Raw genomic sequence first — 23,502 nt, 5'->3', positions numbered from 1 at the left:
GTCGAATTGCCTCAACACTTTATCGGAAAATTTGAACTCATTAAAAGTGAAATGGATCAATGGTGTAACAGCACACCAATAATTGACAACCCTCGCAGACACATTGCAGTATACACGACATAATTTCTCCATCATCGTACGACCTCCAACTTCTTACTTTTAGCCTTAAGACGATCAATTGACTGTCTCAGCTCCTTCACTCAAGTATCAACTTTGGAAATCATGGACTGCAAAAACAAATAGTAGGATTATAACATTTGTATGGACTGAAGTGCTCCATTTTCGGGTGTAAATAAAAAGAAACAGTAGGAAAAATATAATAAAGCAATGATTAAAAGAAAATAAAAATAAAGAAAACCATTAGAATTAGAAGAGGTATAGAAGTATTACATTATATTATGTTGAATCTAACTAAAAATCAAAATTTGCAGGGCCCACAAGCAACAATGTCCATCACTGGACATTAAAGAATATGGAATTGTTCAATTGCAAACAACAATACAATAGAAGGCATATTATTTTCTAGTAGCAAGAACATGTTAAATATCGTACAAAGCTTAAACTAAACTTATATGGAAAAAAACCACCATTTCATGTAAGTAAAAGCTTCAGTCATTGAGAAGCAATAAAACGTAATGAAATCAATTAAAAGAGAAAGAAAAAGTGCAAACAAGTGGAAGTCTTCCACAAATGCATATTCTAAAAATAAGAGGAAAACTTAAGACCCCAACAGGTGGTCCACACAGTTTCAATAGCTGTAAACAAAACTTGCCCTTAACAACCAATGTACAAATTCATAACAGAAAGTAATTCTAACACTTTTGTATCTCAAAAACCTTCAATGGAGACAAAGAGAGGGTCAAGTCAACCAACAAATTCAGTAAATGTGTTGCGGAAGAACACACTATAAGCATCATAACCTTAAAAACAAACAAATGTAATTTTTTTTTGACAAACCCAAAAAAGTAGAACATAGTAAATGAAGCAAACAACACAAGTTTCAAAGTGGGGGAAAACTTTAGAAGTAAATATACCAACATGAGAAGGCAAGCAAGATACATTCCAGCCAGAACTAAAGTCTCAGCTAACAAAGCTTTATTTGGTGCGTAGGGGAGGGATTGACCTTTCTAACGCATATTCAGTCGTACCGGCATTGCCCCACTGATTTGTTTTCGATCGGAGCTTCATGCATCGCCACCCGGTTCTACTTTACTAAGCCCCGTGCTCGTCCAAGGAGGGAGTTTGCTTTACCCAACTCTTTCTGATAACAAGGCAGAAACCCCCGACCCGAAATTCATTAGTTTCGAATGAAGAATGAAGAATTCCCTGCCCCAACAGGCACCTACTCCTATCAAAACAAAATGAAAAGCTTGATTTTACTAAACAAGCAAGAATAGCCCTATATATTCTATTAGTAAAGCCTAAACGCCCTTGTTGCTTTGTGATAATGTCCGGCTTTTAGAATGGAGACCATTCACGGGCTGTTAGAACGATCACTATTAGAGTAAAAGAAGAAGAAAAAAAGAACCCAACGCATGCATGCATGCAGCGTTGCTTTCCAAGCCATGCAGCAGATTTTGCTGCTTTGGTTCAGAATGAAAGATGAAGACGCCATGATTTCCCAATGTCTTCTGAGTTGCCTGAAGATTGCCTGAAGACGCCGAGAAATTGATAAATCCTTAAGTCTTCCTGGTTGGCCTGAAGACGCCGAGAAATCTTGGAGTCTTCCTGGTTTACCTGAAGTCGCCGAGATTTATTGGAGACTTTAGCCTTGTATTGTAGAAAACACACTAGATGGGGAAATAATATGGGAAGTGGATTATTCTGGAAAAAAAATATTCCAAACCGCATTATTTTGGCAGTTTTGCCCAAGAAAAGCATATGGAGCGGTCGACGTTTTCTACATTGTTCGAAGACGTACAAAATAATGGATGTCTTTTACATAAACTAAGAAGATATGAATATGCATCGATTATGGGAACATGAGAAAGATATCACGGTTTTCCATGTATTTTATGAAGACATAAGATGATACAATCGTCTTCTCCCATTCATTACTTATTTAACTCTAATTAAGAAAATAATTTCTCATACAACTGAGACTATTCACTTTTTCCCGCCAGGTTATTTCGGCAGTTTTACTTGAAAAAAATAAATACACCCATCAGAAAAGTGCGGGAGGCGGCGCCTTGCTGCGGTGGCCAAACAGAGCGGGAACACCGATCGATTTCTCTTACAACTCCAAATACCCAAATTCAATCAATACATTAACCAACATCATCCCAAAATCCATCGGAAATAAAAAAAAATGGCCAAAACACTTACCCACGCCGGCGACGGAGGGAAATCGACGACGTTGACGTGACCCACCAGTCGGGTTTTGAGCGGAACCCATCAGGGAACACGGTGCTGGAGGCAGTGAGGTTGAACAACCACCAGATCGGTTGAAAATTCTCGACGGCGATGGAGATTTTCAACGGGTTTTCTGGCAGTTTTTTACGACAAACAGCACCGATTTACGATGGGATAAGGGGCAGGTTTTGTTCACCATTCAATGGTGAGTCTTTTAGTAGTGGTGTCTCGAGCTGAAGTGATCGGACGCCGGATTTGGCCGGTAAAGGGGGGTCGGTGGGGAAGGGAATTGGGAGTTTAGTGATTTTAATTTTAGTTTTTTTATTCGAGTTGTTAATGGGGTTTAATTTTTCATTGGGTAACAAAATGGGTAAATTCAGGTTCACGCCCCTTGATTTTCCTATAACTTCTTAAAAAGCCTATAAATTTTGGAATCTTTCATTTTGATTCCCAATTTTTCCTTGTTACTACCTTAAATCGATACTTAAAATTAATAAATTCTTGGCCCTAATTTAGGGTGTGACTAAAATAATTCAATTTGCAAAATTCAATGAGTAAATTAGAAAAAAAAAATTAAAAGTTCAATAAGTTCAATAGGAAAAAAATAAAATTAAGTGATAAATAATGTAATTTACCTAATTAATAAATGGCTTGTTCAAATGAATCTTCCCTGACAAGAAAGAAAAAGAAGAAACCGGAAACGCTCGTTTCCTGATTAATGTAAGAAAAGGATACCCCATTTGCGCCGAATTCTAAACGACTGACCGGAGCCGTTTGATTTTGCTTTTGGATGTTGTCGATGGAGAGCCTAAGGTACGTTAAAACCCCTTAACCAGTTTCTTTTTTTAAAAAGAAAAAAATCCTGATTTCGTTCAGTTTCGTTATATATAATCCTTCTTATATTATTGTTATGGTTTGATTCTTGATCAACGCTTTGAATTTATTCAGTTTCCCTCCCTCAAGTGTAGGAAGAACTTTTAAAAGAAGAAAATGAAGGAATTGAATCGTCGTACTAATTTGAATTTTGGGGTTAACTATTGTCATTTTTAATTGGCGTCTAATTCTATTAATTTTCACTGCCTTACTTTTTTATGTTTTCAGTTGTTAAAAGAATCAGTTCTGTCAGAAAACTGTTCCTTAATTTTGTTCCATTTTTTTTTGTTTTTAGTGGAAGTCATTTTGTTGGTTTCAAGTTTCTCCCTTTGGGGAAGTTAGTCAACAAGATGCACCATCTGATAATGGAGCTGCTTCTGCTACAAAATTGAGTACTTGTCTTCAGGAAAAACAAGTTCGGGAGCCTTCTCATCGGCGAAAAAGGAAAGCAACAAATGGTAGGTCGGGAAGTGGCAGGGACAGTAAAACCCTATCTCCATTTGACGATGGCGAGGAACTGACTCCGGAAGATTTGGTGAGCATTGCTGAAGAGGTAATCAGCTTGCTGAAAACGTTCAGGATTTCTTCTTGTCTTTAATCTTTAATAATCTGTAATGAAGATCTCAGTTGCATATTGTTTATGTACAGTATGTCAAAGCTGATAAGAACGCAGGGCTGCAAGAGTTATCAACTAGGGAATGTGATTTTGCAAGGCAATTATCAACTGCAGCCTCTCCCAAAGCCGATTCGGAAAGTTCTCTCATTGCCATTGATGGTAACCAGAAATCACCGGCTGATGAAACAACTTCTGATTCAACCCGAGGTCCAAAAGATGACAAATATTTTATCAATACCAACAGAACAGGAGATCCTACTCAGGACATGCTGGATCTGTTTTTAGGTCCTTTATTAAAGAAAACTGTGGAGGAGAAGATGAGTGAATTCGTTCCGAGGACATTTTCCAATGAATTGGAAAAGGGAAGTCAGAATGACGTTAAAGAAGAAACACTCCCATTGACAAAGAAGAGGTGCACACTCAGGGACAAGGTAGCCATGCTACTTGATTAGTAAGAACTAAAGGCCTGTTAATAATGATCATATGGTGAATTAAACATGAAATTCAAGGCTAATTCCGATCTTCTTGATCTGTAACTTATGCAGCTTGGTATTCTGCGTTTTTCTATTTAGCTGATGTACTGGAGTGATTGTGTATAAATTTTCCGTTTAGAACAAGCCTTTTCCAGGTATCATTGTGTAAGATCTGGTCATTCATGCTGCTAAATCTTGTTTCAATTGTAAAGATTTGATGAGAATAAAAATATGGTCATGCCCAATATGCAAAGAATTGATCATTTTCCCCTTGTAGTATGTTGGGTTCACTTCAGCTAATCATGGAAATGATGCCTTCAAAGCTTTTTTTTATTGCCCTTTTAGTTCCTTAGAGTTTTATCTTGATTAATTTAGATCGATTCGTGTCGCGCATCTGATTTTGGTAGGTGAGTCTCTCAACATACATTTTTTACATGCACAAGTTTTGACTTTGTTGAAACGTGGCTGAATATAAATGATTCAATTGAATGGGTTTTCCCCCTCCCCAAATATGCATGTAATCGAATTTTGTTAAGTGAAATAACATCAATACTTGTCTCGAAAGAGATATTAAGTGGAATAATACAGATACTTGTTTCGGAGTAGATGTCAACTTTGTTATCGTCTTCAAAACACAAATTTTTATTGGTAGTTGTCGGATTAAAAAAGTTGTGTAATTGATTTTGTTTTTTTATACTGGTGATTGAGTAAATGTCCGTTGAATAAAAGCACTAATTAGATTATAATTTTTTAACACTATTTTATTGGTTATCAAAATACGAGTTTTTTTAGAATTATTTTATCTTGAATAACGTGCTTTTAAGATAAATATAAAGTTTATTTTATAAAATTCTTATTGATTTGGAAATTGGAAAGTTTGGGTTAGTCTATCACGAAGTTTATTTATTTGATTAAATTTTTATTCAAAAATAATAAATTTAATACACTTTAATGAGATCTTTCTAGAAGATAATTATAATATATTTGTTTTTCAAAAAATATTATTCGATAAAATAAAAAATTATCTTGTAAAGTTTACTTATTTAACAAGCAACAACATTTCCTTGTTGCTCATATATAGAAAATTTCGGGTTCGAATTGGAACTTGAAAGTGGATTTTAAGGATTTTTAATATATTATTTGAGATTACTTTATTATTAAAGCACATATTATTCATAAAAAACACATATTAGTTTAATAAAAAATATTTTAAGTGTGAAATTGGGGGTTTTGCAATTTGTGTTTATAGTTAAAGTTTAAGATTTGTGCCTCTTGTATTGAGTATATTATGATGATTTTTTTTTTCTTGAGCAAGAATCTATAGAGATAAAATCATTAATCGATCCATATTATATAAACAAATTCTCTATCTTAGTTAACAATTTAATTTTTTTTCAATGATTCAAATAGCAACAGTTACTTGAGCAACAATTAAAACTGATTAATTAATGGTCAAATCAACCACTCTAGTTAGTTCATACAGTAACTGAAAATTAATAGTCAAAACGCTCATATAATTTAACAAATACTGAAATGTTCACGCACACACGAAAATAACCTATAAATACCAGAGAAGTTTTTTCATTCAAGATTAAATCTTTTAGAAAATCATCCAAATTTTCGGAAAAATATTACATTTGCATAGTACATGTCGAAAACACATAATCACTACGAAACCACATACTCACCGACGGTGACGGTGCATACTTACAAGGAACATATGCACCAATACTCGACCCAAAAAATAATAATAATAATATATAAATTATCACATCTTCCTTTTCTTATTCCATAAGATTAAACTTTATAAATTCATTAGCATTTTTAACCAACTAAAATTGAAATACTAAACCATCGCAAGTTTATAAGTAATTTGCCTACCCAGTAATTAGGCCTTATTAAGTGCCATATTGAAATAAATGTCGATCATTGGTGTACTGTGCCATTAACTAGAAACCTTGGAAGGCCAACCTTGTAGCCGGTTTTTCTTACATCTTCTTGAACTTGGTCTCTGTATTCCCCGAAAGTAAATTTCCGGTACATCGACGGTTGTTCGAAGCTCCCGATCACAGAATCGTACGACGGGCACAGGAAATAAGCTATGGAATATCTCTCCATCTTGGCATTAGTCACCACCTTGTGCTCCACGCTTTTGTAAACACCATTGCTCCATGCCTGTAGAATTTTTAGTGGTGAATTAGATAACTATATACATACACAAGTGATTGAAATGTTGATTACACTCTCATTGGATATTTTTACTTTAGTTTTTTAAATTAAATTCAAAATAATTATATCTCTTATTTACTTTAAATATTAAACTTTTTTGTCAATGCATGTGTTTAATGTTTCAAAATTATCATTTAAGTTATCTAGCCATTAACAGTTAATTTTTTTTTATTCAATCCCTAAATCTCAAATGTCACATCAAAATCAATCATTATTGACCATTCATTCTATCATCACACCCACTAATCGATCGTACCCTGGTCGCTAACTGAAATTGCACGTCGTCGCTAAAATCCATTGGGCAAAATTATTTTTTCACTTGGTCATAATCTTTTCGTCATTGTCAGTGAGACTATATCATTACTTGAATCACCGACCACTGTTTGCCTCTTGATCTCCGATCTTTAAGGGAATTTGGAGATCTAAGAATTTGTGGATTAGAGATTTAACTGGTTTGAGAAAATTAAAAAAAAAAGTTTTTTAATTTTTTTTTGAAACTAAGTGCTTCTTTTTGTTTTGGATATTTAATATTAATAAGAAATAAGTGTGAGTGTCACATGTCAAGTAACTATTCATTTGTGGGGTTTTTTAATGGTAGTGGAACGAGTAACCTTAAATTATAACAAAATGAAATTATAAGTACCTTAAATGATAATATAATGAAACTTTATGTACCTTAAATAGTATTAAAATAAACATTAAATATTTTCGTTCACCAAAAAAAACTTTAAACTTTAAATAAAAAATAAAAAATATAATTTAAATATTTATTCTTTTAATTAAAATTTCTTTTTACCTGGAATAGGTCGCCAATGTTGACTATAAGAGCGTCTTGGTTAGGTTTGACAGATACCCACTTGGAGTCCTTCATGACTTGAAGTCCTCCTACCTGATCTTGACATAGAATTGTTAGGAAATCACTGTCGGTGTGTGCCACTAAACCCAATATCCCCGGAGATATCAGACATGCCGGGTAGTGATTCAGGCGAAGGAAGCAGGTGTTTTCGTCGCATAATTTGCTGATCACTTCTTTCCCGTACCCCAAATTCTCTGTCAAAACCCCTCCTAGTAGTCTAGCCAACTTTGACATCTCAGCCGCAAATTCCGTCATCACTTCCCTGTATAAAACCAGAGGAAAACATTTTATCCGTTAGCACTTCGGGCACGACATGGTGTTACGGTCGTTATTTTATCGATGTTACCGTAAAGATATAAACTCTCCATAACAAGCTTCATCCGAAACCTTGGTAAGAGGGACATGGAAAGCCTCGGACCAGGAGAATTGTTTAGGACAAGTAGCCCTTGGATTTCCCCACCTGTAGGAATTATTCAATAGTCCACTACTAGCTTTCCTTTCAAAGGGTGTTGTGAACAACTTCACTTGTTCACTTCTCATTTTCTCAATTAGTCTAGGGCTAATCCCATGGTTCAACACTTGGAAGAATCCCCATTCCGATGATGCTCGACAAATGGTAGATACACAAGCTCGGCGAACCGTTCCGTCTCGACTACTTAGACCACTCAAGTCGATCGAAGGAAGTCGGCATTCTTCGATAACGAGTCGGGTTTGAGGTTCGTCACATCGAGTCGAGTGGCTCGAAGGTGCTACATAATGGTTAAGGAGAGGTGGGTCTGAGTTGGTCATTGCTATTGAATTGAAGATATATGGTTCTTAAGCTTGAAGGGGAAACTGTCATTATATATGGTTAGTGGCGAGAATTGAGGGAGAAGCTACCGGATGTTGACAGATGTCGGAAGGAGAGCGTTTCACTCTCTAATTGTCTGAAAGAGAATCACAAGTCCAAGTTGATTGAATTATAGTATTAAGCTTTTGAGCAGGTGGGATAAAGATCGTCACTCTGTTCTCCAATTGGTGATGGGAAATTTTTAATATGTTGTATCGATTTTTTAAAACATTTATTTATGTCATATTTTCGAGAATATAATTTTATCTCTCGAGATATGGTTTCTCCATCAAACTATTAAGATCACCTCTAAAGGAATTCGATAAAATTCAAGAGTCCTTGACAAGACTCTCGATGAATTTAAAAGACTTATCTAAATCAAATCTTTTAATTTATGGTTGTATTTATATATTTGTTAGTCTATACGTAACAATCATGATATTATACTTAATAAAAACATATCTAAAGAGTCTGCATATAAATTTTAATATCATACATAAGAGAGATTATTTCTTAAACTACTTTTTCTTTTACTATTTTTTTTTTGATAAAATAAAGATGAAGAAGTTACACAAATTAAAACTCTGTTGTCAAAACACAATCAACAGCTTCCTGTTGCACCAAGTTGACGACTTCCATTGGCGAAGTGGTGAAAATCATGTGGACTTCGCCCCTCGCTGTAGCTAACTTCGCTAACGTATCAGCCACCTTGTTTGCAGACCGATGAATATGCTTTAAAACATTCCAATCCCGATGTAACAACCCCTTAACACAATCTAGGAGCATGATGATTTAAAGCTCTTTTATAACTTTTCTGCAACATTCGAACAACCTCCAAACAATCAGTTTCCACCATTACTTGCCTCTCCCCAAGATTCCAAGCATGACAAAGTCATTCATGAATACCCCACAATTCTGCTTCAACAATAAAGAAAATTCCGATCGCTTTAGAGAATCCAAGCATCCAACCACCATTCAAGGATCTAATAACACCCCCACATGTAGCAAACCTGTCACCTATTTTTCAGGAACCATCGATATTAATCTTACACCAATTGAGAGGAGGCGGAAACCAAGGATCAATCATATTCAACAAACGACGAGAAGATTGAGCTAATGATAAGGCTGAGTCTAATGCACTACTAGCTTCACGGCTTAATCGCCAACCCCGCACTAGTATGGAATCATTCTCAATGTACTCTGGGTAAAAAATCCTCCTATTCCGATCCTTCCAAATTAACCACAGAATCGAACCAAACAATAAATCCCATTCTCCTTCTTTTCTCGCATTAAACCCCGAGGAAGCGATATTAATATGCACCCATTCTATAAGATCTATTGTGAAAAAATCATCTAATTTTTTGGGTTTAATTAAAGATGCCCAAATTACCATGGATGATTGACATTGGCGAAATAGATAATCCGTTGTTTCACCTGAACGCCCGCAAATTCCATAGCAAGAATGAGTGGCCATATGTCGTCTTACCTTTTCTGTATTCGTAAGTAATCGATCATTAACCATAAGAAGATCTTAGTCCTTTGTAGCCCTCGATACTTCGCTATAACCTCCCATACCTTGTGCGTATTGTCACCTTGACAATCTCGCTTTAACTCGTATGTTGATTTGATTAAGAAGTGTCGATCAACACTCCAATTCCAGCCCAGCGTATCTATTCTACAATTCTGCTGAGGAGGCATCGTTGCTTCCAGTCTATGCACAATATCGCTTGGTAATTTATCGATAATATCCTCCCATCGCCATTTCCCATGCCTTTCGACCATAGCAGCTACCGGCCTATTTGGAAGATTAGCTCTCTTTGTTTGATTCACAATATACTTTTCCAAAGGCCCCACATCGCTAAGCCAATCATCCCACCAAAAATTCACATTACGCCCATTACCAATATTCCAAACCAAACTCTGTCGTACATCTTTCCACACGTGAGAGATGCCCCTCCAAAGATGCGAACTGCCTGTACGGTTAATGGTTTCGGGAAGCAAATCCACCCATTTATACTTAGCTCTTAGCACTCTAGCCCACAATTGGTCGGGATTAACTACCAATTTATAATCTAATTTCATGAGAAAAGTATACTTTTTAATGCTTAATTTCTTCATCCCGAGGCCACCATTGATGATTGGATTACAAACATTCTCCCACTGAACAAGAGATACTCCTCCTCCGGACTCAGTACGATCCTAAATAAAACCCTGAATTAGTCTTTCGATCTCTTCACAAATCCCTTTCGGAAGTTTATTTGATTGCATGGAATAAGAAGGGATCGCCGATAGTACTGCTTTTGCCAATGTGATCCTTCCGGCCAAAGACATAAATTTTGCCTTCCAACCTGTGAGCTTATCTCGAACTCTCGAAACAATATAACTATACGAAGCCCTCGTAATCCTAGAGTACAGAAGAGGTACTCCAAGATACTTCCCCAAGTTTTGAACTTCTTGGAAACCGAAAGCTGAGTTGAGGGAAGTTCTCAAATCTGATACCACATTCTTCGAGTAATATATAGTAGATTTCTGGATGTTTATTCTCTGACCCGAGAACTTGCAGAATAGGTCCAAAATTTCCCGAATAACATTACATTACTCAATTGAAGCCTCCGCAAAAAGCACCAAATCATTCGCAAAGAAAAGATGAGAGAGAGCAGGCCCATGTAGGCATAGACGTATAGACTTCTATTCCCCATTATTGACCGCTCTCGATATCGCATGTGCCAACCTCTCCATGTACAACACGAACAAATAAGGTGAAAGCGGATCCCCCTGACGTAGTCCTCTTGTGGGAGTAAAAGAATTAGACATAGCACCATTCCAAAGTACCTGGGTCGAGACAGAAGTTACACAACGCATAATAAATAGCCTTAGGTTATCCGGTATGTGAAGCTCTCTTAGTATATCTTCGATGAAAGGCCATTCCAGGCGGTTATAAGTTTATTCTAGATCATTTTTATGGCCATATAGTCGATCCTTCATTTCTTTAATCTCATGGAGTGCACTACCTCTTGCGCAACAATAATATTATCAGTGATTGACTTGCCCGAAACAAAGCTCGTCTGGGTCTCCGATATCTAGTGGCTCATCAGAGGCTTCAGCCGATTCACAATAATCTTTGTAACCTACTTATATAATACAGAGCATAGACTAATAGGGCGGAATTGATTAAAATATTTTGGTGCTTTAACTTTTGGTATTAACACCAAAAGAGTGCGATTGAGTTCATTATCAAACTACCCTCCTGCAAAAATATTTTGAATCAATTAACAAACATTGAAATTGACTATATCACAATTCTTTTGGTAGAAAAAAACATGTAACCCATCTACTCCAGGTACCTTTAGCTGACTCATGCTAAAAAGGACGTCACAAATTTCTTCCTTGAATAATGGTCTCGTAAGGCCGCTCAACTTATAATCAGAAATTATCGGGAAATACCCCTGGATCTAGTACTCAACCTCATATCCATTGGTACTAGTGAATAACTCCTTATAAAATTTAACCGCCATCGAACAAAGCGTTTGTTGATCCGACACCCAATTATCATCCAATGTTCTGAAAGCACCAACGTAATTATACCGATGTCTCATTGTAGCATCCTCAATATCGGGTTAGTGACTAAATTGAAATATTTTCGAATTTTTTGTCAAAATAGATAAATTGAAAATTTTGGGGACTTATATGAAAAATGTTGTGTATGATTTAATTATAAAGAGGGAAGAATTAAAGGACAAAATGGTCATTTGGTAGGAAAGATAATTTAATTGAGAGAGGATATATATATATATATATATATATATATATATGATTCCACGTGTAGAGGGGAAGGAAAAATATCAAGTCTCCAGAGCTTTCTTTCTTCTTCATTCTTTCAGCCGTGAGTTCAAGCTTGATAAGGTGAGTTTTTTTATTACCTAATTTCTTGTTGAATTTAAGTTTGAGTTATGATCATTAGATGATAACTAAGCCTAAGGAAAGCTTAAGTTATCTTAAAATCAAAAGATGAAGGAGTTAGGAGAGATTAAAGATTAGAAGTTCTTGAGTGAAATCTTGAAATAGAGTTCATAATTAAAATTTGAGGTTGGATTTGACTTGTCATCAACTTAATTAAAAAGTATTAAGTGTTAGAATTTAATTTAGAACATGTTGAAATTTGAGTATAATTCATGAATTTCATATGGAGGATGAGAGTTGGAAGTTAAAGAGGTGTTGAATGAGTATGAAGTGGTTTAAGTAGGTGTATGTAAGTTAAGGATATGAAAGGGGTTGAAATACGACACAATTACGTTAGAATGAAGTAATTTTCGTGCGTAAATTGGAATTCTGGGCTAGTGTACATCGGTACACATTCAACATGTACCGATGCATCAAGGGTAAATTTCTAGAAATTATTCAGTGTGTATCGATGCACAGGAAGTGTATTGATGCACCCCTTAAAATGAAAACATTGAAAGTAATTTGTGTATCGATGCATAATTAGTGCATCGATACACATGTTAAGGAATGTATCGATGCACTACAGACTTTACCGATGCCTACCTTAAATAAAAGATGTAATCAACCTTTCTTTTAGTCTAAGGAGTAAACAATTAGAGTATATCAATTAGAATACTGATATGGATCCATGTATTATTGTGTAGATATAGAACGTAATCCCGTTCTGGAACAATTGAATGACTAGGATTGATTCAAAGGAAACAAGGCTAAGGTGAGTGTGTAATACCCCAAAAATTTAGATAATTACCAAAATGCAAATTTTGGAAGTTTGATGGACAAAATAGAAAATTGGGAAAAAGTTTAGGGAATTAAGTGATAATTTCATAAAAATAATTTATTTCATAAATAGATAGTTTACTCTTGAGAGTGGGGTTTTATAGAAATCATATTTTTGGATTTGGAATTTTAGTGAAGAAAAAAAATTAGAAAATAGTTAAAGCCGATAAGGAATTGATAATTCAGATCGAATTGGAATTTTTCAAAAATTTGAAGGATCTTATAAAATGGTTGGAAATATTATTTTAATATTTTGGATAAGAGAAATTTGGTTTGGAAATGTGCAATTTTTCAGATTTGACTGAAACAGTGGAATTTAGTGACTAAAACACAATTTTTGAAAATTCATGGTCAATTTCGTGAGTCAAAGTCAAAATAATTCATCTTTGACTTTGAAAGATGATAAGGATGAGTTGTCATGGTTTTATGGTGAATATGGAGATTCATTAATGGCAAAAATGGAATTTTCTATTGAATTGAATAAAATATTCCATTATACTATATTAAGCCATGTGCTAGATTATTTAACATTAGAATATCAATGATGGTGGAGCATTTTCAGCTCATCTTCTTCTCCAAGCTGCCGTGGGTGTTCTTCAAAGGTGAGAGAAAACTTCAACTCAATTTTCAAGCAATCTACTTAGAATTTTGAGTAAGTTGTAAAAAGAAAATTGTTATATGCGAAAAACGCTATCTTTTGGTACCAATATTGTATGATAATCTTGTTGGTGTTCAAAGATCCCAAATCTAAGGGTTTGTGTTCATATAAGGGATCATGAAATTGATGATGGAACTTGATGTTTGTGAGGTAGTAGATTCATATTTAAGAATGTGTGATGATTAGAACATGTTTAATCTTTCTAGAACTTGTTCTTTAAGTTTTGGCCATGGATTGTTTGAGTGAGAAAAATTATGGAAAAATTATATATGGGTTGAAAATAAGGAAGAAAGTATTTTACAAGTCTTAGAAAAATTGGGGACCATTTCATAAATTTTGAAAAGTTGGGAGATCAATTCATAAATTCTGTAAAATTGATGGGTTGTTGTGTAAGTGTTGTATAATTGATGTACTATGCTGGAAATTGTTGTTTGGGAATTAAAATGAGTGTTAGAATGTGAAATATGACTATTTTAGAAGTTTGAAAAGATTAGTGATTTAAGTACAACAATTTCATAGTTGGGGTACTTAAATGTAATTATGCTTTTGTAAAAGCATTTGAATGGAAATAATTTCAATGCCGAAATTATTAGTATTAAGAATTTAAGTGGTAAAATGATGAATGACCATTTTGTGTAAATTGGAAAACTTGGTTCCAATGTTAAAAGGAATTATTAAGTTTTGAGTATTTTGATAGAAAATGAGTTTCAAGTATGATTATGGAATTTATTTGGAAATGTATTTATGTTAGTACAATATTAACATATATATGGATATGAATCTATATTTTGTACAGATCGTGATTTACCCGGTGTTCAAAACGATTCGAGTATAAAAGAAAAGAGTTATTGTGGATAATAGTGAGGCTCATATTTTGGAAAATTATAAAGTGTCAAGGTGAGTGCAATACATGCATGACATTATACATGGATGTTTTATACATCATCAGGAAGATTTGCGATAAGTCGACCTTGTTTATGTTGGCATGATATTTATGTTATTTATCATATATTTGATATATTCTAAATATGTCAAAGGTTGAAAATTAAATGCATTGATCACTGATTTTTATATATGATGTTATCATGAACATTTATGATTTTTTATCATGAATGTTATTTCGGGTATGAACTGCCCAATGTTAAATATTGATAATATACTTTGTCATGGATGGATCAAATAAAATAGACTGTACGCCCAAGTAAGTCATTGAGGGACAGGGTATAGTTGGCATGCCATAGAGTCTAGCAACAGACTGCATACGGGATACACTAAAGGATACCTAGTGTATAAGGTGGGTACAACCTTATGTGCCATACATGACTGTACTTAAGGATACCTAGTACAGATGGTGGACACGACCTTATGTGTTATACAGGTTAGCACTAAGGTGCTTATATTTAACTCGTGTACCCAGGGTCCTCAGGGTTGTATATTGGGCTATTGTCTATGGTATATGGTTATAAAAAAAATGGCAAGTGTATTGGTAAAATAAGCTTACGAGCTTATGGAATAAATGGTAAGTATATTGGTACAAATAAGCTTACGAGCTTATGGAATAAATGGTAAGTATATTGATAAAATAAGTTTACAAGGTTATGGTATTAAATGGTAAGTATTTTGGTAAAATAAGCTTACGAGCTTATGGGATAAAGGGTAAGAGATTTTATATTATTTTGATCATGGTAAAATATTGGATATGTTAGTAACATGATTTTATGGCATTTTGATTTGGACATTGAAATTCATGCATGAATTGTATTTCACTGTTTATTGTCTTAAAGTGTCTTACTAAGTATATACTTAGCGTGTGATGATTTTCACGCTTAGGTAAAAAGTCAGTAGTAGAATAAAGAGTTCGGAATGACATCGAGCATCGAGGAGTATATTTCAATATCAATAAGACATCCTATGGTGTAATGTTGATTTTATTAGTGGCATGTATTTATTAATGTTCAATTTGCTTTGTTGAATAAATTTGGAAACAAAATGGTAAATTTATAGTGATGAAAGGTTACTTTTTATGAATTTATATGTATTTTCGAAAGTTATTGTAGTAGTTATTGTAGCAGTTACAGTAGCAGTTACAGTAGCAGTTACTATAACAGTTATTGTAGCAATGAACAGTTCCCACGTTTTAAGAAAATTTCCAGATTGCTTAAGGGGTACCGATTCCCCTGCTACAGGAACCGATTCCCCCACTGTTCACTCTTCACTGTTCACGGTACTATTCATAAAAAATCTTTTGAATTAAATTTGTTTATAACGAAATATAAATTATGTGATATGATATTTTTATAATATCAGTTACCATTTTAAGAAAATAAATTTTAAATCGATTTTGAAATGCAAATGGTTTTAGAAATTCGGGTGACATCTATAATCTGTATAGGTATAATTATACAGGTTATGGGTGTTACATTTATTGGTATCAGAGCTACAGGTTTAGCCAATTCTAGGACTAAACCGAGTTTGTTTTGAGTTAAAAAGTATATACTTGTCACTAGGATGTCAAAAGTTACTGATAGTTGTATATATATTGTGATGATGCTTATTGAGAGTAAAGTTACTCTTTAATAATGTATGATGATTCTGACTATGTTCAGATGTTGGAACTAAAGAAAAAGGTTGAGATTGAAATCGACCAAAATTGGGACCCAACATGACTTATGTAAAACACCTTAGAATGGTGGATGTTGTTTTTTCTCCATTTTGTGGAAGAAATGCTCCAACTTTTAATGAAGATTTTGAATTAGAAAATCGATTAAAAAGTTTAAATGGATTACAAGAAAAGTCGAATCGTATGAGGATCTTGGGGAGATTTCTGAATCTAGTGATGATTATGAGGTTCTCCAGGTAAGCTTAAATAATTGAGAAATATTTAAGCTAAGCATTAAATTTTTTAAATCATTGTTGATTTGAGTAAGAGAAATTGAGTAAGCGGTAAATATGATTTCCGCTAAAAGTTTACAGAAAGTTGAGTTAATAGTGAATCAAATGGTTATAAGTTGGATTGAGAATAGATATCAAGTCTATAAAATTGGATAGAGTTACCTTGTGAAGGTAAATATGCGAAAATGGATTGTCTAGCCTTCCATGCTAAAATGAATTATTGTTTAGATTGAGATGGATTCTCAATAACTTGAAAAGTTTCAAGTTTGTAGTAAATTGCTTGATAGTGTGATTTTAGCATTAACTGCTATGAAGTTATTGCTACAAATTTATCAAGTTTTCTTATTGAACGATGTGGACATTTAGACTATCATTTGAGATAGAAAATGTTTCAACTGCTCGAGAATATTTTCTATGGATCTGGATAAATTATACATATTTCCTTAAGATGAAATAAGGAATTCCAAAGTAGAAATATTCATTTCTACTTGATATTGAGTGATATTATAGCGGAAGACCCATAGGTCACGGTCATGATACAAGTGTTAGTCGGATAAATAGTAAATGTCCGATAAAGATGTTGAGTTAATCTATCGTCGGAATCGGCCAAGAGGGGGTGAATTGGCAATTAAAAATTTCGTGGAAGCTTTTGCAGAAAAATTGAAAGTAATTGCACATCGATTTACAGTGGTTCGACTTTCTCAAACAAAGTCTACGTCCACTACCTTAGCTATCCACACTAAGGATTTTCCAACAAATTCACTAATTTGTTCTTTCTTTTGAGGCCAAAGGGATAACCTTACAAAATCCCTCAAGAGTATACCCCAACTCTTGAGAACACTTTTTTTCCCAAAGAGAAGATTACAAATTTGCAAACTTACAAGAAAACCTCACAAGGTAAGATGTTTGCACAATTCTAGAACAAGAAAAGAACACTCAAAGATAATTACAAATGAGCACAAATGGTGTTCTTGAAAGCAAAATGAATATTGAAAGGAAAATTGGCTTGATTTGCACAAACTTGGTGTTTGATGCTTTCTCTCTTGTTTCTATATGATTTCTTGTTGATCAAGGGCTTCAGAACTTGTTTAAATAAACCTTGAATCTCTTCTGAACGTTGGGGATGATTAGTGAAGATCATATAGCCGTTTTAGTGTGAAAACAATTAATAAAACAGTTTGGAGCGTGGGGGGAATCGGTAGCCCCTATGGGGAATCGGTTCCCTAAGTGTAAAATTCAAATATTTCGACCTTTGAACAGGGGGGAATCGGTACCCCCTATGGGGGAATCGGTTCCCTCCGAGCATTCTGGAAATCTCGGAGCCAAACCATTCAGGGGGGAATCGGTACCCCCTTGGGGGGGAATCGGTTCCCTCTGAGCAATCTGGAATTTTTGGCTTTGAAATGGTTCGAAATACTTTGAAAGATTATTTTGAAATTGTTTTCAGATTAAAACTTAATTTTACACTTAAGTAAGGATTAAAAATGATTTTTGAAATATTTTGAGTAATGTTTTGATATTCGAATAATATATCGAATATACTTAGAAATCATTTTGGAAAATCTTAAAATTCATTTAACTTAATTTGTTATATCGCAATATCAAAATGTTTTCAACAATCTCCCACTTTTGATATAAAAAAAATTTTAGTAATTTTAAGATTTTGAAATCAAGTTTTGAAATTCCCCCTTACTTTAACACTTCTCCCATTTATCATTTTAAAAACACACTTAAAACACACTTCTCCCCTTTTTGTTAAATCAAAAAGATTCAAATAAATGTGAAAAATATTAAGCCAATTGATTAGGTATATGTATGCATAAGCTGCTAAGATCACAATTAAGAGAAACGTTAGCCATTAGTTCCGTAATCAATATTCATAAATAATGTGATATGGCAAAATTGGTCATATTACTAATAATGATGTAAATGATGCAATAATAAATAAATCACACCAAACATATAAGTTCAAACCATCCATAAATCCAAACAAATTCATAATCCTCAAATTCAAACATCCCAAAATATTCAAAATGTTAAAACAATAAGTTTGGAAAACAAAGTAAAACATTTAATCATATATCCGGATTAGGAGGAGGAAAACGAGCTCGCATAGCGGCCATTTCGTTAGTGAGGTCATTAATACGTGCGCTGGTTGCTTCATTATTTGCACGCATTTCCCGAAGAATTTCTAATTGTTGAGCTCCCATTGTGGATAAATGGGACTCTATAGAAATAAAGCGCGAATCCATGGTCGCATATCGGTAATCAAATGTCTCCATAAAAGATTGAAAATATGGAGGCATTTGAGTCGATTGTTGTGCTTGCTCTTCGGGCTGCTCCTCGGCCTGCTCAGGTTCAGCTTCATCGATGTCTCGCATTAGTTGCTCAAGCTCAAGATCTTCGTCAGCTTCGGGTGGAGCTTGTGAAGAACTAGCTCCCGGAGTAGTTGCAGAAGTTCGAACCCATTCCCGGTTTCCTTATCCTTAATCCATCCCGTTCGTTAAGGAAAGAAGGTTAATTGTTCTTAAGAGGAAAAACGGCATCTAGACTGACTCTAAGCCCAGCTTTGGAAAACAGATTACTCAAAATACAACCGTAAACAAGAGATGAACAAAGTTTTTTATTAGGAACAAGATTACGGTTTCAACAATTTCAGCAAAATAATCTGAGGTAGGTTGATTTTAATATTGTTTTCGAAACAATGTAACCACCAAAGATCTAAGGCTCTAAGAGTAGAATAACAACCTCCAGATGGTCGAAACCACCAAGAAATCATTAGATGAAGAAAACGTTCATGAAGGTCTAGGACACTTGCACTATCCCTTCTTTTATAACGAGATCCTAAAACCTGTTTTTCATTTGAAATCGCTTCATTATCTAATCCGAATGTATTGGCTATGTAAGCCGAGTCAATATATAAGAATTGTCCTAGAAGGTAGGAACGAATTCCTATGGTTTCGGTTTCAGTTTGGTCTTTAACACAAACGGCATTAGAATAGAAAATACGAACAAGTTGATGGTAAACGATGGGTTCAAGGTCAAAGAGTTTATCAAATTTCCACTCTTGTAAAAGAGGAAGATATTTAAAATTGATAGCTAACATAGCTTGACGAGAAGGAATACGTTCTTCCCGGATTTTGTAAGAGTCGAAATATTGATAATACCAAAAATGATGATTTCTAGGACCAGGATGATTGAAACACAAATTTTGGATAGTCAAATTAGGATCAATAGGATTAGGATTAGAAATTGGAATAGGTGGAGGATTTGGAGGTGGATTTGGTTGTCGGTGTGAACGACTAGATGAAGACCTAGCACGTTTAGGATTAGACATGGTGAAGGAAATCGAAATAGATTGGATAACCTGCAATTTAAAAAAAAAAATGTATGCAATTCAATTAATCCCAAAACTCAATTGAGTCCTAAATATTTCAAGGTTCTCTAAATCAATCCTAATGGGCAAAGTTTTTGAAAACCTTTTGAAAAAATATGGTTTTGAGAAACAATATATGTATAGTTTTCATAACAATAACATAATTTAATCAAAACACAATGATTTGAAAAACAACAATTGTTTTTTTTTTAATTTCGAAAATTTAAAATTTTTGGAAAATTTTTGTGTTTTTGATGAAATTAGTTGTAACATCTAGTTTCTAATCACTAAACAATCAATGCCCGATCACTATTTCAACCTAGAACTAATTAAAACTAATCCTATGTTCAAAATCAATGAAATAGAGAGTTTAGAAAAATTTACCTTGAAAGATGAAGATTGAGGGGATTTAGATGTTGTTTGCACGATTTTAATGATGATTGCAAGTTTAGGAGATGATATTTGAAGTGATTTCCGATTAAAATCAATGATTTGAGGCAAGAATGGAGATTTGAGTGTTTGAGGGAGAGAAACGGCGGAATAGGTTTTGAGGTTTTGGGGTTTTAGGTGTTCTTGCCCGATTTTAATCGATTCCCCTGTGGGGGGAATCGGTTCCCCTTCAAAGGGGGAATCGGTTCCCTCATGGGGGGATCGATTCCCTCTACACCAAAATGCTAAAATCCGACTTTTAAGCACATAAAATGCTAAATTAATCTTCTCTAGTGGTATAGGCAACTCATATATATTGAAAAATAATTATGTTCAAACAATTAAATTAATCTTTAAACATTATTTGAACATAAAATTAATTTTCACTAAGAATCATAAACTCCCCCTAACTAATAGCAAGAATGCAATCAAAAATTATTATTATAAGCATTTTTCAGTATTTATTAAAAGTGCTAAATTATTTTAAACACTAAGTGAAGATAGGTTAGTTAAACCTAATTCTCTTCTAAGTGTCCAAAACCTTTCCTTGTCTAAGGGTTTTGTAAAGATATCCGCTAATTGATGCAAAGTATCAACATATTCTAGAACTACATCTTCCTTAGTGACATGGTCTCTAATGAAGTGATGTCTTATTTCAATGTGCTTAGTTCTAGAGTGTTGGATGGGATTTTTAGTGAGACAAATAGCACTAGTATTGTCACACTTGATAGGAATGGTACCTACTTCAATTCCATAATCAAAAAGTTGTTGTTTCATCCATAAAACTTGTGCACAACAACTACCGGCTGAAATGTATTCCGCTTCAGTGGTAGATAATGCAACACAATTTTGTTTCTTTGAAAACCAAGAAATCATCATATTTCCAAGGAATTGGCAAGTACCGAAGGTGCTTTTCCTATCTAATTTGCATCCTCTATAATCCGCATCAGAAAAGGCATGCAAGCTAAAGCTAGAGTCTCTAGGATACCAAAGTCCTAAACTAGGAGTGTCCTTAAGGTATCTAAAGATTTCTCTTAACAGCTAGTAAATGTGATTCTTTAGGACATGATTGAAACCTAGCACACAAGCAAACACTAAACATAATATCCGGTCTACTTGTGGTTAGATAAAGCAAAGAGCCAATCATTGACCTATATAATTTAACATCTACACATTTACCTCCTTCATCTAAGTCAAGCTTTGTTGAAGAGCTCATTGGAGTGTTATGAGGTTTCCCATTTTCCAGTCCAAACTTCTTGAGCATATCTTTGACGTACTTAGCTTGATTAATGAAGATGCCATCTTTTCTTTGCTTGATTTGGAGTCCCAAGAAAAATGAGAGCTCCCCCATCATGCTCATCTCAAACTCACTTTGCATTAGCTTAGAAAATTCTTGGCAAAGAACATCATTAGTAGAACCAAATATTATATCATCAACATAAATTTGAACTACTAATAAATCTTTACATTTTCTCTTTAAAAACAATGTAGTGTCAACCTTTCCTTTTAAAAAACCTTTTTCAATTAAAAAATTTGACAATCTTTCATACCAAGCTCTAGGAGCTTGTTTTAAACCATAAAGAGCTTTTGTCAATTTTAAAACATGATCCGGAAAATTGAATCTTCAAAACCTGGAGGTTGTTCCACGACTTTTCTTTTATAAAACCATTTAAAAATGCACTTTTAACATCCATTTGATATAATTTAAATTCATTGAAACATGCAAATGCTAATAACATTCTAATTGCTTCCATCCTAGCTACGGGAGCATATGTTTCATCATAGTCTATGCCCTCTTCTTGAGTATAGCCTTGAGCAACAAGTCTAGCCTTGTTCCTCACTATATTACCACTTTCATCAAGTTTTTCTAAAAACCATCTAGTACCTACAGTAGATTTATTAATAGGCCTTTCAACTAATGACCATACTTTACTTCTCTCAAATTGATTTAATTCTTCTTGCATAGCCATAATCCAATGTTCATCTTTTAATGCTTCTTTGATGTTGTTAGGCTCTATGCATGAAATAAATGCAACATAATTACAGATATTTCTAAGAGAAGATCGAGTAGTTACCCCTTTTGATGGATCACCTATAATTTCACCATCCTTGACATAGTTGTACTCTCTTGGAAAAGATACTTCCCTTTCTTCACTGGTTGGATTCTCGAGGGGATCATTAGTTTCCTCATCTTTTGTTTCTTCCTTTGATGATGATTCTCCAACGTCATGTCTAACGTCATTTGCTTGTACAATACCTACATCATCATTAACAGAAGAATCCTTCCTCGGAAGGGGATTATCATCGAAAACATGTAAACTCTTACCTACATCATCATTAACAGAAGAATCCTTCCTCGAAGGGGATTATCATCGAAAACAACATGTATAAACTCTCTACAAACTAAAGTTCTTTTATTAATACACGATAGCTTTAGAATTTAAGGAATAACCTAGAAAAATTCCTTCATCACTTTTAGCATCAAATTTGCCAAGGTTTCTTTACCGTTGTTTAAACAAAACATTTACATCCAAAAGGATGAAAATAGCTAATGTTAGGCTTTTTATTTTTGAGAATTTCATATGGAGTTTTCTTTAAAATTTGCCTAATCATTACTCGATTTACAACATAACAAGCGGTATTCCGCCCAAAAATATTTTGGCAATTATTTTCACAAAGCATGGTTCTAGCCATTTCTTCTAAAGTTCGATTTTCCTCTCAACAACTCCATTTTGTTGAGGGTTCTAGGTGCTGAAAAATTATGGCTAATACCATTAGAATTACAAAACTCATAAATCCAGATTTTCAAATCAGTTCCATGATCACTTCTAACACTAGTGATAGAGTAACCTTTTCATTTGGATTATTTTTGAAAATGTGATGAAATTTTCTAATGCTTCATCTTTAGTACTTAAGAATAGAACCCAAGTGTATCTAGAATAGTCATCTACCAAGACAAATGCATATTGTTTTCCTCCAAGCTAGTAGTTCTAGTTGGCCCAAAAAGATCTAAATAGATCAATTGTAATACTCTACTAGTTGATACATCATTAATAGATTTAAAAGAAACTCGTTTTGTTTCCTTTAGCACAGCATCACATATTTTATCATTATCAAATTTAAGCTTAGGCAACCCTCTT

General features: G+C 34.1%; 2 protein-coding genes across 2 annotated transcripts; one reads left to right on the top strand and one right to left on the bottom strand.

The window, feature by feature from the left end:
• Positions 1–2,463: 2,463 nt before the first annotated feature.
• Positions 2,464–4,369, top strand: LOC120173414. Its single transcript, XM_039180599.1, has 3 exons — positions 2,464–2,557; positions 3,546–3,778; positions 3,874–4,369. The coding sequence occupies exons 1-3, from the start codon at positions 2,464–2,466 to the stop codon at positions 4,291–4,293; spliced, it is 747 nt and encodes a 248-aa protein (XP_039036530.1). The 3' UTR covers positions 4,294–4,369.
• Positions 4,370–6,194: 1,825 nt separating this feature from the next.
• LOC120166892 (gibberellin 2-beta-dioxygenase 6-like) lies at positions 6,195–8,268 on the bottom strand. Its single transcript, XM_039176071.1, has 3 exons — positions 7,746–8,268; positions 7,340–7,661; positions 6,195–6,489 (listed from the first exon to the last, which is right to left on the bottom strand). The coding sequence occupies exons 1-3, from the start codon at positions 8,186–8,188 to the stop codon at positions 6,241–6,243; spliced, it is 1,014 nt and encodes a 337-aa protein (XP_039032002.1). The 5' UTR covers positions 8,189–8,268; the 3' UTR covers positions 6,195–6,240.
• Positions 8,269–23,502: the final 15,234 nt, after the last annotated feature.

Source organism: Hibiscus syriacus, unplaced genomic scaffold (genome assembly GCF_006381635.1).
Source record: "Hibiscus syriacus cultivar Baekdansim isolate YM2019G1 unplaced genomic scaffold, ASM638163v2 tig00003041_pilon, whole genome shotgun sequence".
Classification (NCBI taxonomy): Eukaryota; Viridiplantae; Streptophyta; class Magnoliopsida; order Malvales; family Malvaceae; genus Hibiscus; species Hibiscus syriacus.
Note: the sequence above shows the minus strand (reverse complement) of the source record. Positions and strands in the feature narration are given on the sequence as shown.

Bases quoted from the DNA above. Each gene is read 5' to 3' on its own strand.
- LOC120173414 (XM_039180599.1), top strand. From the start codon at position 2,464: ATGGAGATTTTCAACGGGTTTTCTGGCAGTTTTTTACGACAAACAGCA. The intron at 2,558-3,545 runs GTGAGTCTTTTA...GTTGGTTTCAAG, and splicing joins GTTTTGTTCACCATTCAATG to TTTCTCCCTTTGGGGAAGTT. The intron at 3,779-3,873 runs GTAATCAGCTTG...GTTTATGTACAG, and splicing joins TGGTGAGCATTGCTGAAGAG to TATGTCAAAGCTGATAAGAA.
- LOC120166892 (XM_039176071.1), bottom strand. From the start codon at position 8,188: ATGACCAACTCAGACCCACCTCTCCTTAACCATTATGTAGCACCTTCG. The intron at 7,662-7,745 runs GTAACATCGATA...GGTTTTATACAG, and splicing joins GGAGAGTTTATATCTTTACG to GGAAGTGATGACGGAATTTG. The intron at 6,490-7,339 runs GTAAAAAGAAAT...AAAATTCTACAG, and splicing joins ACATTGGCGACCTATTCCAG to GCATGGAGCAATGGTGTTTA.